The following is a 15411-nucleotide window of genomic DNA, read 5'->3' as shown; positions in this document are numbered from 1 at the left end:
CCTTTGATTTTGATAGGGAGACTATGGCAAATCTACACAGAGTACTGAAGGCGCTTCCATGCGCCCCCAAAGCGATTGTGTAGATACCACCCTGGAAGAGACGGAGGAAGAGGCGGAGGAGGAGGCGGCTGGGGAATCCAGCCGCGTCCTTGCCGCCGCCGCTGCCCACCTCCCCGCCGGCCGGGTCGGAGAGCTCGGCGGAAGAAGGCAGGGCGGAGAGCGGAAGAAGCTCTCCGACCCGGCTGGCTCTTTCGCCGGCAGCAGGAGGCCGGCGGGGAGGTGGGCGGCGGAGGCAAGGACACGGCTGGATTCCCCAGCTGCCTCCTCCTCCGCCTCTTCCTCCGTCTCTTCCAGGGCGGTATCTACACAATCGCTTTGGGGGCGCATGGAAGCGCCTTCAGTACTCTGTGTAGATTTTCCCTAGTTCTTCAGTCATGGGTCAATGTCTTTCCATGGACCCATTCGCATAGAGGCAGTGGCATGGGAACCACTACTGTGGTGCGACCGCCATGTGGGATCAGTTATTCCTTCCCATGCAAACATTGCACAGCTGAAAAGGGGTCTGCAACTTGTGAGCGAAGGATACGGTGCCTTAATAAACACATTATTGGTGTACCGGGGAACCACGCCATGCTGGAGGCAGCTGCTACACTTGTGTGAATAAGTGTGAATTGAAACTATATGTTAAAATGTGAGGACTCTGTAAAGGGCTTATCTCTTATGAATTCTGTGTTGAAAACCCAGCTGGGTAATAACACAGTAAGAACACAACTAGCACTGTGAAGGTCTCACCTTTGTTTCAAGTAAGTTGTTGAGCATTCTCTAGGTTCTGCTAGTTGCAGTATGCGTTTGGATGGCATTATAGAATACAGTCTTGGGGGACGATGCCAAATTTCAGATTCCCGACCACAGCTGTACAAGAAGAGGGACCTTTGGAGAAATCACAAGGTATCAGTGCAGAAAAAGCAGAGGCCAAAGTGTGAAGACCAACTTACTAGTTAATCCAGGCCCTATATATGGTTTCTTGATGATGAATATAAGCAAATGCCCTGGCCAGGAGAAGGGTTATAGCCAAACCTTTCCCATCCCATCAGGCTGGATAGAAGAAATCTATGGTGTTTATAAGGTTTTCTAAGTTTAAACCATATTTTTAAAATATATATAATAAACACCTATTTTTATAAAATAAACCATGGTTTAAAATAAAATCAGGTTTGAAGAAGAGTACAAGGAGGGTTCTTTCTCCCACCAGCCTATGTTGCACTTTAAGCAGCACTTCCAGATCCTACTTTATAGGAATTTGGAACAACTCAAATTGAGTTATGCAGCCAGAACGTCTAGTTTGTCCCTGCTGCCTTCTAAGATTTGAGATCATAAGACAGCTGAAGTCTGTGCCTAGAATGCTGCCTTTTTCTGCACTCTTCCAAATTGTGGCGCACACACACTGCTATAGATATAGCATTTCTACTCTGTGTGTGTGTGTGTGTGTACACACACACATACTTATATTTGGTTATTCTGCCCCCCAATCATAAATAGAAGACCTGGGGGTGGGAGGATCCAAGGCAGAGAATTCACAAAATACAGAGCTGTGCTCAAATCATTCCAGTAATTGTTCCACTCTGCTTTAAGAACTGGCTCTCAAAAGCTTCTAATGTCAGGTCTGGAATTCAAATTAAAACATCCCACCACTTGAGCACAAACAGCTGCTCAATTCATGACTCAGACCTCTTGGCAATCAAGAGTAACATTACGCCCTTTTCACTACTCTTCATCTTGCCTGCCAGTCACTGTCCTCAAAGCATGTTGACCATTACGTTAATAATAAACACTGAGCTTCCTCCACTTTACCTACAAAAGCTTTTTTAAACATCTGCAGGAATTAATGGAAAGCCAACATTTGGAGGCAAGCAATTATCACCCTCCTATTTAGGACGCATCTATATTACCAACTTATATTTGGAGGGTTTATACCACTGGCTTTCAAGACTTTCCCCAAAGAATCCCAGGAATTCTAATTTGGCGAGGTCGCTGGGAGATGGAACCAGTTGCACAATCCTTTGGACCCAAGCTTCTGTCAGTCAGCTCAAGTAGGATTTTAAATGAGAGCAAAAAAGGACAGGAAGACAAACCTGTTTTGTAGATTTTCATCACATTTTGTCTTGGGTTTTGCCAAAGCCAGGGTTCTTGTGCTTGGTCGACTCATCAGAGTACAGGAGGAAAGGGGCCATATCATATCTTGGTTTCCCCAGACTAACTTACTATTGTGAATAAAGAAAATATGTGCCAACCAAAACATTCAAGAATATATCATATCAGATATACTACACATACTGTTGTAGGATGTGTGTTTTTCACTTTAAGCCAAACTTCCCCAAACTGGTGCCCTCTAGATGTGATGGATGACAATACAATGGCCATATAAGACTTGAAAGATGATAGCCAAGCCATTGAATCATAAAATCCTAGAATAGCAGAGTTGGAAGGGGCCTCTAAGGCCATCGAGTCCAACCCCCTGCTCAATGCAGGAATCCACCCTAAAGCATCCCTGACAGGTGGTTGTCCAGCTGCCTCTTGAAGGCCTCTAGTGTGAGAGAGCCCACAGCCTCCCTAGGTAACTGATTCCATTTTCGTACTGCTCTAACAGTCAGGACGTTTTTCCTGATGTCCAGCTGGAATCTGGCTTCCTGTAACTTGAGCCCGTTATTCCGTGTCCTGCACTCTGGGAGGATTGAGAAGAGATCCTGGCCCTCCTCTGTGTGACAACCTTTCAAGTATTTGAATTGGGCTTGGGAACAGTTTAGAAACCAACAAAAACTAGAGCAGTAACAAGGTCACATAATCCAGTCAAGCACCAGTCAAGATTCTTGTTGCGGCATTTTGCACCAGCTGGGATTTCTCAACACTTTACAAAGGCAGCCCACACAGACCACATTGCAATAATTCAATCTGGATGTGAACCAGTGGCATTGTATGATTAGTCCTATAGTTCTCAATAGGATTACCTTGGAGCAAGCTAACATTGAAAATGCACTGATAAAGGTGGAATAGTTCCAAAGCCAAATGTCTAAATACCGGAACCATCGTTCCCCAGCTTTTACAAATAGTGGCAAGAGGCCGCTGCAAGATGGCAAGAATTGTAAGTCAAGCATTCTAGCAGCAAGTCCCAGCTGCTTTACTCTCTGGACCATGGTGATAGCTTGTGTGCTCCCTGCTGGTCTTCTGTGCAGGACTGTGGGTGTTCAACCAGTTCTGGATGGGGTTGCACTCCCCCTGAAGGAGCAGGTTTGTAGCTTGGGGGTTCTCCTAGAACCATCTCTGTCACTTGAGGCTCAGGTGGCCTCAGCGGAACGGAGTGCCTTCTACCAGCTTCAGTTGGTGGCCCAGCTATGCCTCTATCTGGACAGGGATAACCTTCAGTTGTCTATGCTCTGATAACCTCCAAATTAGATTATTGCAATGCGCTCTATGTGGGGCTGACTTTGAAGATGGTCCGGAAGCTGCAGCTTGTGCAAAATGCAGCGGCCAGATTGATAACCACAACCAGAAGGTTCGAGCATATAAGACCGACTCTGGCCCACTTGCATTGGCTGCCTCTATGTTTCCGAGCCCAATTCAAGGTGCTGGTTTTAACCTATGAAGACTTACACAGCTTGGGACCACCGTACCTGATGGAGCGCCTCTCCCGACATGAACCTACCCGTACACTACGCTCAACATCTAAGGTTGGAGCTCGGAGGATGGCAACAAGGGAAACAGCCTTTTCAGTGATGGCCCCTCAATTATGGAATGATCTCCCCGACGAGGCTCGCCTGGTGCCAACATTGTTATCTTTTCGGTGCCAGGTCAAGGCTTTTCTCTTCTCCCAGGCATTTAACAGCAAATGTGGAGTTTTTTTAACTGACCCCAGAATAGTTGTTTTAAATGGATATTGTCTGTTTTTGTTTGTATTTTATGCTTTTTATGGTTTTAAATTTTATATATTTGTCTTTAATGTTTGTTATTTTTAACTTTTGTAAACTGCCCAGAGAGCTTCAGCTATGGGGCAGTATATAAATGTAATAATAATAATAATAATAATAATAATAATAATAATAATAATAATATGCCACCACAGCAGATAGCCATAAGCAAGTAAGGTAGCTAAGGTCAGGTGATACAAAGGCCCAATGGGGTTCCACCTCACCTCATAAACCTTCCGACACTGGCCTGGTTCCCCAGTCTGAGCAACACATCATTCAGGTACAGACTGCACTACCCTCAAACTGCCCTGTACCTGCCCACTGGCTTTCCAGTTCAACCCATTTGCTGCTCAACCCACGACCCATTTGGCACAGAATGGCAGAATTGTCAAATGTGCTGTATTTTTTTAAAATTAACCTTTGAAATTATTGAAACAAGGCAAGTATGTACAATGCAATTGTCATACAGTATAGACACACACATTCATCACAAAGGGGTCTTCAGTTCATACCTCTGTAAAAGACTTCCTAGTATTGATCATCTGTTATCTGAAACTGATATTTAAAGATGTTCATTATTTTTAAAGATGATCTCTTATTTCAGATCACCGAAACTGCAGGGATCCAGTTATTACTTTCAAGAGGCAGATCTAGCTGTCACAGCAGAGACAATGGATATAGACACAAGCAAGCACAGCTAAATATCCATAAAGAAGCACCCTTGCTAAAGAGCTGGTAAGTGCCTGGATGGGAGACGGCCAGGGATCCATATGTACACCAACTTAAGTTACAAGAAGTAAGAAAGGTGGGACATAAATAAAATTAATATATGAATACTATGCAAAATGACATGATAACATCTGAATAAGTGTCGGTGTAGAACAGCCTTCCCCAACCTGGTGCCCTCCAAATGTATTTGACTACAACTCCCAGCAGCCCTCAGCCAACTGGTAGTTGTAGACCAACGCATCTGGAAGGCTGGCATAGAGAAATGGTTATGAGTAGAGCTGCAAAGCCCCCAGGGCAAATCTTGCATCTGCAATGAACTTGCTAGTGGGTTTTGGACATGCCACTTTCTCACAACTTCCACCGGTGTACAATAGGGAAATAATATAGGCCCACTGTACAGGGCTGTTGTGATTGAGACGACAAGGCAACTGAGTCCATAGCTAGACCTAAGGTTTATCCCTGGATCGTCCAGGGGTCAAACCTGTTCACCTAGGTGACACACAGGGGATCCAGTGCTCAGGCAGGGGCGAACCCTGGATGATCCCAGGATAAACCTTAGGTCTAGCTGTGGCCTGAGATAAAGTATATAAAGTGCTCTAAACTCTCTAAAGCACTGAATAATTGATAAAGATTCTTAGTAGAATTCACGTATTTTATTAAACTGCGCAACCTTACCGACTAAAGTTCCATACATCTTTTGCCTCCTTTGGTTTTGCAAGCTCACGGAGCCTGAAAAGTTCAAAATGTTTACATTTGCAAGATAGACACAAACATACATTTGGATAAGACCAATGGGCAAAGAACTTAAGTTCCTCTAGACAATTCTAGCAGAAAAATCCTTAGACCTGTTGCTCTAGAAAATAAGCTTGTGGCATGCAGCCTATCAGGTTAGCACAATGTCACAAATAATGACATGTCCCACCAGTGCAGGGATGCAATCTCAGTGTCTGCAAACTGATATGTCAGTGCCAATGTTTGAGGTCAGAACACCAGATGGTCTATAAGAATGTCCTCATTAAAGTCACAACCTAAGGGCCCATTCAGCCATTACATCTCAGGAAGGATGTTGAACTTCCTGCAAGTCTTGGGTTCATACATGCCACTTTCCTCACTGTAAGGAGAAAATTATTATGTATGATTTATATTATTTATACAGTGCCATCAGCATGCATGGTGTTTTATAGCAAAAGACGAGAAAGAGAGAGAAAATATGAATGAGGGAGGGATGGGGTCCAAAGAGCTTATATTCTCAAACCAAGTAAATTCTTTGTATGGACAAGATGCTTTACTGAGGCAAAGAGTCTCTAAGACGTCGATGGATTCCAGAAAAAGTATGTACCGCATCATCCCCCTCCCTGTTTTTTTCTTTTTGCTGCATCCAGTTCCTGCACATGGATACGCATTAAAATGCAATGGTTTGACTAATTATGAGTTCCTATGATCAGGGAAATGTCACCACAAGGCGGCTATGCTCACTTATAAACACACTCTACAGAAGGCATGGCGAACCGCCAGCCCTCAGGCCAGATATAGCCCATGGGTAGGGTGACCATATGGAAAGGAGGACAGGGCTCCTGTGTCTTTAACAGTTGCATAGAAAAGGGAATTTCAGCAGGTGTCATTTGTATGCATGCAGCACCTGGTGAAATTCCCTCTTCATCACAACAGTTAAAGCTGCAAGAGCTATATGAGAGTGACCAGATACAAAAGAGGGCAGGGCGCCTGCAGTTTAACTGTTGTGATGAAGAGGGAATTTCGCCAGGTGCTGCATGCATACAAATGACACCTGTTGAAATCCCCTTTTCTATGCAACTGTTAAAGATACAGGAGCCCTGTCCTCCTTTCCATATGGTCACCCTACCCATGGGGTTTCTCCATCCAGTCCGCCATTTTCCTCCCCAGGCCCTGCCTCCTCTCCCAGCAGAGAAAAGGACTTATCTCCCATCAGCTGCTGATCAAAGACAGAAACTTCTTCCTGCATGGGAGAGGAAGCAAGGCTTAGGCAGAAAGCTGTTGAGTGATTCAGTCCTGCTTATGGGGCTTTTATCCTGCGACTGAGATTGGTTACTCACGAAAGTTTGCAGGATGTTTACATGACATCGTCAACCTCCAGTGCCTCTCCTATGCTTTCTGATGATTTCCGCAGCTTAATTCGAAATGGAGATAATGAGGTAATAAAATGACGCTGTCTGAATTTGTCCATGCAAAGAGGAAGTGATGCTATGATAACAGCGCCTTCTAGTGGGTATATGATGAAACATATAGAACTTGCAGATAATGCCAAAAAAAACCAAAAAACCAACAAGTGTGTGTGAAAGAGCCAATCTTAATCCTGCAAAGAATCAGGAAGCAGAAGCCCAGGTAAATTTGCAGGGCAAAAAACTTGATGTGGAGAAGCCCTGCATCTGAGGCGTATATTCAAAATACACCAGGAACCAGGATGAAACACTGGTTACCCATTGGAATTTGTTACAAATATATCCCATGTGGTGAAATCTGTATATAACCAGGTGAAGTTAAACTTCTGAAAACAAACGCTGAATAATCTGCTGATGCAGTTCATTCATTCTTGACATGTTCTTATTATCTAGTCAATGCGGCATCTGCAGGTGTACTCAGGCAATGAAAATATCTGCAGTTTAAATCCTGTCTGAATAAAATGTAAACTAGCCCTGAAAATTCTACAGCTTGAGGAAAAGCACTGAGTTCATACTGCCGCTTCAAATGTTACATTGTTAGGTGTATACTTAAGGCAGCTTTCTCCATTGGCCATGCTGGATGGGAATGATGGGAGTCGAAGTCACATATTTGGAGTTCACCAAACTGAGGAAGGTGTTTCAAGTGTACATCTAAACAGGGAGCTGGAATTGACTGTGACTCCTTGGCAAAGGTACACTTGGTGGCAAAATCCAGGTTTGCTGCTGCATAATGCAAGAAATTAACTTTAAAGTCAAGTTTTCTTCAGAAAGGGCTTATAGGCCTTTCTCCACATGTCTGTTCCTCCTGATCTGCCCTGGGAGCACTAAGAGGGAGCTGACGAGAAGATGACAGATTATATGTTCATTTGATGCAAGATCCCAGATAATAGACTTAGCTAATTACACTTAAGCTCCAAAGTCATTCCATCATGTACAAAACTTGCTCCCAGGCAAAGGCTTCCTTGAGAGGCACCTATACACCTGGGGCCGTTGGCCTTTTCTTCAAGCCAGGACGTGTTCAGGTACGGAACACTTTTTATGAGGCAAGAGCCTCCCATTCAAGTTATAATGATGTTTTCTTGACAGACAGGAGCATGAGAGTAAACACCACGAGAGCCGGAGGAATCTCTCTCCTAGACACCCAAGCCAGAAGTGCTGGGGGAGCAAGAGAGACCTCTCTGCATCCCTTCTTCTTCTTCCAGCAGTTGGTTAAAGAAGCAGGCAAGTGGAGCACAGCTAGGGCAAGTCCAGTGGCTGAGGGGGCCTCTCTGTTGACTCCGTAAGGGCAGAAATTCAGGCTCCCAATCCAGCCGCTTTGGGTGGTTTCTCCATGACAGGAGCCAACGTTGCACATCCCCATTACCTTCTGTGCACGGAGAGAGCTCTGAGGCCTAAGAACAGACAGTCCAAGATAGTTCACTAGACTATGGCCCATGAGGGACATGGTTCTGTCTCTGACAGATTCAAGCAAAATGAGGGGTGCTTCCTGCGGCCAGCTTCCTGCAATGGAGTTGCAAGTGACCAATATGTAGATTCTGTTTCCTAGGCACCCTGAAGCCAGACATCAAACGTGTTTGTGGTGATCTTAGTAATGATTTCTGATAGACCAGATGTTCTACTTAATGCCAACATGGAAGAATCCAGAACTATTTTACAGCACTCGCAAAGGTAGTTCCAAAACTCTGTATAATAACAGGTACCTTTTCTATTACTTCCTGTTTTGCTTCCAGGTTTGGTTTGGGGAGCCAAGATCTGGAAGCTGGAAGGTATGAAAGCAGCAGGAATAAGAAGATAATGTGGAGCAGTGAGACTGGCTAGAAGTAACCCCTCAAAGTTACCAAGGACTAGCCTAACTCAAAAGTTAAGGAAACCTAAAATGACCAAGAGGCTGGGTTGGAGCACCTTCTCTGTGAGGCACGGCTAAAGAATTGAAGCTTTTTAGGTAAAACAAAACTGGTGGGGAGACATGATACAGGTGTACAGAATTATGAGAGGTGTGGAGAAAGTGAGGATTCCTTCCCCCTGTCACAATAAGAAAACTGGGGTGGAGAATGGGAACGTCACCCAATGAAGTTGACTTGCAGGAGGTTCAGGACAGCCAACTGTATGTCTTGATATAACTTTTTTTCAAGTAATGACCATTGGCTTGTTTTGCTTTTTAAACGCATATTCATGGAGGGTAGGTCTATCAAAAGCTATTAGTTATGACAGCCTGATGAAACTTTTGTGATCAGAGTGAGCGTAAGCTACTGATACCAGAAGCTGATGCCTTCCGAGGTGGTTATTTTCATGTTTATGGCGAAGTGGCAGCTACTAAGCCAAACTGCACCGCACATTAGTCCTGTGGCAAACACAGCAGACGTGTCTTTTGTCAGCAATTTGTTCCCAATAATTCAAACAATCTTAAGAAGAGGACAGCCTGGAAATAGCTCTGCGCTTCCCAGAGGGCATCTCGCTGGCTCTTCTTGGAAACGGAACGCTGGACTAGATGGGCCTTTGCCTGACCTAGCAAGGTCGGTTTTGGCGTTCTTACACGGAGCGGTGTCATTGGGTAGAGTTGGCCTCCGTGGGCTACCAAGGAGTCATCCAAGTTAAATCCAAACTTACTGTCAAATAATTACTCTGACAGGAGAATTATGACACTCCCTTTTTGTGACTAATGCTGTAAAAATTCTCTCTTATGCACATTCTTTGCTATTTGTAATATGCACTTTTCCCCAGTAGCACACCCTAATTAAAAGACAATAACTGACAAGACGCTCACATACCTTTGTCCCTCCCCCTACAACCACCCCCCATGAAGAATTAGCTGCTAAGAGAGAGGTAAACAAAAATAAGCAGATGGAGAAAGGCGACCAGCAGTTCCACAGTCTCTTCCAGCTTTCTCCACCTATCTCCAGGGGAGCATCAGAACTCTCACCAGTCAGAGCCTGGCTTATACTTGGCTACTTTTAATGTACAGGCTCTCAGCTGGTCCCTTGGAGAGCAAAAGCAGACCAATATGCAACATCTGCACCAGCCCATTCACTGGTTCTTTAAACGCAATTGAGCCATTCTCTGTCCAGCACTCCTCACAATACTATCGACAACGAAGAGTCCTGTGACACCTGAATGAACATAATGGCCTGGTTCAGACCACACGCTAAACCATGCTGCTTAACCACAAGGTGTTTAAGGGAATGCATTAACCTGAATGCATTCCCTTAACCATTTTGTGGTTAAGCAGCAGGGTTTAGCGTGTGGTCTGAACCAGGCCATTGTGGCATGAACTGTTGTAGGTAAGAGCTGACTATTGCAGTAGGCTCCTCGCCACAGAAGCTTTTGCCACAACTCCATTTTTCATCCCACCCTTCCTCCATGAAGTTCAGAGGGGTATACATGCTCCAACAAGCCCTGCCCCATTTTACTGTTACAACAACCCTGTGACGTAAGTTGGGCTGAGAGACAGTGATGGGCATACAGTCATCCAAGGAGCATCATGGCCAAGCCAGGGTTTGAACCCAGGTTTCCCCAGTCTTAATCTGACACTCTCCGTGATACCAGCACTAGCTCTGGATAAATCAAACAATAAATATGTTGTTCTGTTTGTGAAGAAGTGGTTAGTGGTGTCAGAGAAGGACTGGAGAAACCCCCACTCAGCCATGAAATTGCCTGGGTAACTTCAAACCAGTCGCCATCTCTCAGGCTAACCTACCTCACAGGGTTGTTGTAAGGGTAAAAAAGGGGGAAAGTACTTGGACGGGGAAGCTGTGGCCATCCAGATGTTACTGGACAACTCCCACCATCCTTGACCATTGGCCATGATGCCTGGGGCTGATGGGAGACAGAGTTTAACAACATCTGGAGGGCCTCAGGTTCCCCATCCCTGGTGCACACCATCTTCAGCTCCTTGGAGATACAAACGTAAACAAACAAGTAAATATTACTCTTTAAAATGCCACAAAATTCTTTGTTTGCTTTGCTACAATGTATTAATATGGCTGTTCTGCTGGAATAATATTACTATTGATAGACACCGAAGAACACAATTCTATGGTCCGTCGGCCAGCATCGCAGGGACTATAGGATGGCTCAGGTGCCCCTTTCCGAGGTGGGAGACAAGGTTCCAACTTCAGAAGTGGCAGCTGGAGATCTCCCAGACACCCCGATCCCTTGCAGTTGGCGTGGAGAGAACCACACCAGCTGCCCTCCAAGATTGGGAAATTGACCTCAGAGAGGGGGAAATGGGGGCTTTCTGATGGACGGGGAGGGGAGGAGACTGGAGAGGCCAGGATACAATTGATCCTGAGTTTCTTCCAGCCTCCTTCTGTCCCCCGCCAAAGCGCCCTTGCTAAACAGGCTGGAGAGCAGTCTAGTTAAAATAAATCAGATTGGAGGATGGCGAGGCAAAGGTCCCTTCTGCTGCTCCTCCCACCCTACTGGCTTCAACCTGGCAGGGCAGAGGGATCGCAGAAGTGTATGGGTTTGGGGGCTTCCGAGCAGCGAAGATGCAGCCCATAGGATTGGCCCTAAGAGTAGTTTAAGAGAAGAAAAGAAGTGGGATCATTACTAATAGAATGCTTAGTATCCAACGTCATTTAAATGTGGAATTTAAGGGTGGGCTGGTAATGTATGCCTCTTGCCCTTCTCACAGTTGTATCAGGAGCTGCAGCCAAGGAAAAACAAGGTTTCTAGAATTTGATCCATTAAACATGCAGCTACCTGGAATCAGAGGGCCCCTGGGAGTTTTCGCTTACCTTTCACTTTGGTGAAAACCTCGGGAAGAAACTGCAAAGAAAGCAAAAAGAGTAGGTAGGTTTTGACAGCCTGAAACCTGTGTGTCCTGTGACAAACTACAAATTACTTATAATTACAGACAATTGCACTGTTTTTTTTTAACTAACAAAGAATTTATCTACCTAATTAACCGTTGATTCATACGGACATTACATGCTTGTTTGAGTGATGTGATGACTTTGATTTAACTTGCTTGTTGGCATTCACTTTGTGCTTGTTTTCTTATAACACAAAATATCTCCCCTGAACACCAAGATATCAGAACGAACATTGGTATGCATGTTTAGGACTACAGTTCTACATTTCAAGATAAAATACCCTGTCAGCCCCAACAACCATTCCTGATCAGAGGAAAATTGCCAAATGCACCATAAAGCTATAATTTTCAAACTTGTGTTCTAGAGAACTTAAGGGTTTCTTGGAAATTTATTAAGATCAGTAATGGCAGTAACCTTCCCTAAAAGACAACTTGCCAATCATTACAAAATTTATCCTGCAATGCACAGTTGCAGGAGAGTGTTGGGTATTTCCTGGGACCAGTAAGCCTGACAAGCACTCTGTTGTGAAGTGATAATGAACTTTTCTACACAAGGCTTCTGCTTCTGGATTCTGTGCAGGGTTTAAATTGATTTTTTACATAGCTGGTTTTTCTTTTAGTGCATAATACTACCTGCCATTTACACTGGTGGGTGGTGCCTGGTTGGATGTTATCAGATGTCAGCAGTGTACTTACAAAAAAAAATATCCCATTCTTTCTTTCACATACAAGAAGGAAAGCCTCGTTTACACCATGGAGTCTGCTGCGATATCACATATGCTTTTTTCTTCAGAATTATTGTTTTTACTCATATGTAAATCAATACAGATTTAATCAATTAAAACTAATCAATTAACTGGCGGTGATTCCTTTAACCGGGTGACATGAACAGTATCCAAGCGCAGGGCTTTAGAGTGTGTTGGATATTCTTCCTTCATTCCCCGAGCATCTTGAAATAACCTAGACAGAAGCGGAAAGGCAGATGACCACCTTCTCCATTCCACAAAGTTCACTGCGTGATTTTGGCCCAGTCACTGACTCTCAGCCTAACCTACCTCACAGGGTTGTTGTGGGATAAAATGGAGAGGAGGAGGAGGAAGACCATGTCAGGGGACAAAATGGAGGACCAGGTAAACAGCCTTGGGTTCCTTGCAAGAGAGATGAGGGAGGCGGGTTATAAATAAAATAAAAAATAACCCCTTTAAAAAATAGATTTTAAAAACGTTGCCTTTCTTTTTAGAGGATATGCATTCTGCACATGCTTGAGCACACCCTTCTTGAGGTGCCAGACTTTTGATTGGGACCATTTCTTTTCAACTTGTTCATAAGAGCTTCGGCTATTGGGTGGTATAAAAATGTAATAAATAAATTAATAAATGATCTGGAATTAGGAGTGAGCAGTGAAGTGGCCAAGTTTGCTGACGACACCAAATTATTTAAGGTTGTTAAAACACAAAGGGATTGTGAAGAGCTCCAAAGGGATCTCTCCAAGCTGGGAGAGCGGGCGTCCAAATGGCAGATGCGGTTCAATGGAAGCAAGTGTAAGGTGATGCATGTTGGGGCAAAAAAAACCAACTTCAAGTATAACCTAATGGGATCTGAGCTGGAGGTGACAGAACAAGAAAGAGATCTTGGGATTGTGGTGGACAGCTTGATGAAAATGTCCACCCAGTGTGCGGCCGCTGTAAAGAAGGCAAACTCCATGTTAGGCTTTATAAGAAAAGGAATTGAGAATAAAACGGCCAGTATCGTACTGCCCTTATACAAACCTATGGTGTGACCACACTTAGAATACTGTGTACAGCTCTGGTCACCACACCTAAAAAAGGATATTATAGAGTTGGGGGAAGTGCAGAAAAGGGCAACTAAAATGATGAAGGGGCTGGAGCATCTCCCCTATGAAGGAAGGTTACAACAGCAGGGATTGCTAATTTTGGAAAAAAGGAGGCTAAGGGGAGACATGATAGAGGTGTACAAAATTATGCACGGTATGGAGGATGTGGATAGGGAGACATTTTTCTCCCTCTCTCAAAATCCTAGAACCCAGCGGGGTCATCCCATGAAACTGATTGGTGGGAGATCCAGGACAAATAAAAGGAAGTACTTCTTCCCACAGCGCCTAGTTAAATTATGGAATTCGCTACCACAATGTGTAGCGACGGCCACCAATTTAGATGGCTTTAAAACTGGGTTGGATAAATTTATTTATTTATTTATTTCATTTCTATACCGCCCAATAGCTGGAGCTCTCTGGGCGGTTCACAAAAAATTGCTGGAGGCGAAGGCTATCTAGTCCTGATGGCTATGTGCTACTTCCAGTATCAGAGGCAGTAAGCCTGTACACACCAATTGCTGGGGAACATGGGTGGGACGGTGCTGTTGTACCGTGTCTTGCTTGTGGGTTCCTGGCCAACAGCTGGATGGTCACCGTGTGAACAGAGTACTGGACTAGATGGACCTTTGGTCTGATCCAACAGGGCTCTTCTTATGGTCTTATTAAAGGAGATGCGAAGAATGAAGTCTCACAGTTCTCAATATTTTCCACCATCCAGCAATCCAAAACACAATCACTGCACGTAAAAAAGGATATTATAGAGCTGGAAAAAGTGCAACTAAAATGATTGCAGGGCTGGAGCATCTCCCCTACGAGGGAAGGTTACATCAACTGGGATTGTTTAGCTTGGAAAAAAGGAGACTAAGGGGAGACATGACAGAGGTGTAGAAAATTATGCATGGTATGGAGAATGTGGACAGGAAGACATTTTTCTCCCTCTCTCAAAATCCCATGAAGCTGATTGGTGGACAAATAAAAGGAAGCACTTCTTCACACAGCGCAGAATTCAGTTATGAAACTCACTACCACAAGATGTAGTGACGGCCACCAATTTGGATGGCTTTAAAGGGGGTTACATGAATCCCTGGAGGCAAAGGCTATCCATGGCTACCAGCCCTGATGCTTGTGTGCTATCTCCAGTATCAGAGGCAGTAAGCCTGTGTGCACCAGTTGCTGGGGCACATGGGTGGGAGGGTGCTGTTGCAACATGTGTCCTGCTTGCTCATCCCTGGCCGATGGCTGGTTGGCCCCTGTGTGAACAGAGTGCTGGACTAGATGGACCCTTGGTCTGATCCAGCATCAGGGCAAGTCTTATGTTCTTATGTTCACTCTACGGGGAAGGCAGCTGCTGCTGCAGGAAGGAGCACCTGTTGGGGAGTCTCCCATCCCGCGCCTGCCAGGGGCCAGAGCAGGCAGCCCAGAAGATGAAGATGCTCCTCCTCCTCCTCCTCCTCAACTTTTCCCGCTCTTTCCAGATGGAGATAGACAGGCTGGCGCCCCGCCGCGCGCATCAGCTCTCCTCGCGCCTGTTTGTTTCGGTTTCCGGGGCAACCAGCAGCTGGCGGCGTCCGGTCCATTCTTTTCACACTCCTCCCCCGCCCCCCACCCCACCCGCACGACTTGCCATGCGCCCAGACAGCCGCGAGAGGGCGCGCGGCGTCACGAGAACCGGCCGTAGATTCAGGACTTGCACGACTCAGGCGGGTCCCAGGGAACCGCAGCCTTTCGATCACCCTTTCCGAAGCTGGCGCCCTCCAGCGGTGTGGGGACTGCAACTCCCATTTCCCTGACCATAGGATGGTGGGAGTTGTAGTCCGGCCCTCGCCGGCTTCGGAAACGCTGCTTTAGAATAAGTATGGAAGATTTCGTGCTGCC

General features: G+C 45.3%; 1 protein-coding gene across 1 annotated transcript in view; it reads right to left on the bottom strand.

The window, feature by feature from the left end:
* SPMAP2L (sperm microtubule associated protein 2 like) overlaps window positions 1-15113 on the bottom strand; it is a 29245-nt gene extending 14132 nt beyond the window's left edge. The window contains exons 1-5 of the mRNA XM_063128438.1: window positions 14930-15113; window positions 11626-11656; window positions 5367-5420; window positions 2133-2261; window positions 793-930 (exon numbers count right to left, since the gene is read on the bottom strand). Of these exons, the coding sequence (XP_062984508.1) occupies window positions 793-930; window positions 2133-2261; window positions 5367-5420; window positions 11626-11656; window positions 14930-15113 (536 nt within the window). The remainder of the gene's footprint in view (window positions 1-792; window positions 931-2132; window positions 2262-5366; window positions 5421-11625; window positions 11657-14929) is intronic.
* Window positions 15114-15411: the final 298 nt, after the last annotated feature.

This window comes from Elgaria multicarinata, chromosome 6 (genome assembly GCF_023053635.1).
Source record: "Elgaria multicarinata webbii isolate HBS135686 ecotype San Diego chromosome 6, rElgMul1.1.pri, whole genome shotgun sequence".
Classification (NCBI taxonomy): Eukaryota; Metazoa; Chordata; class Lepidosauria; order Squamata; family Anguidae; genus Elgaria; species Elgaria multicarinata.
This window is presented reverse-complemented; position numbering and strand designations above follow the sequence as displayed.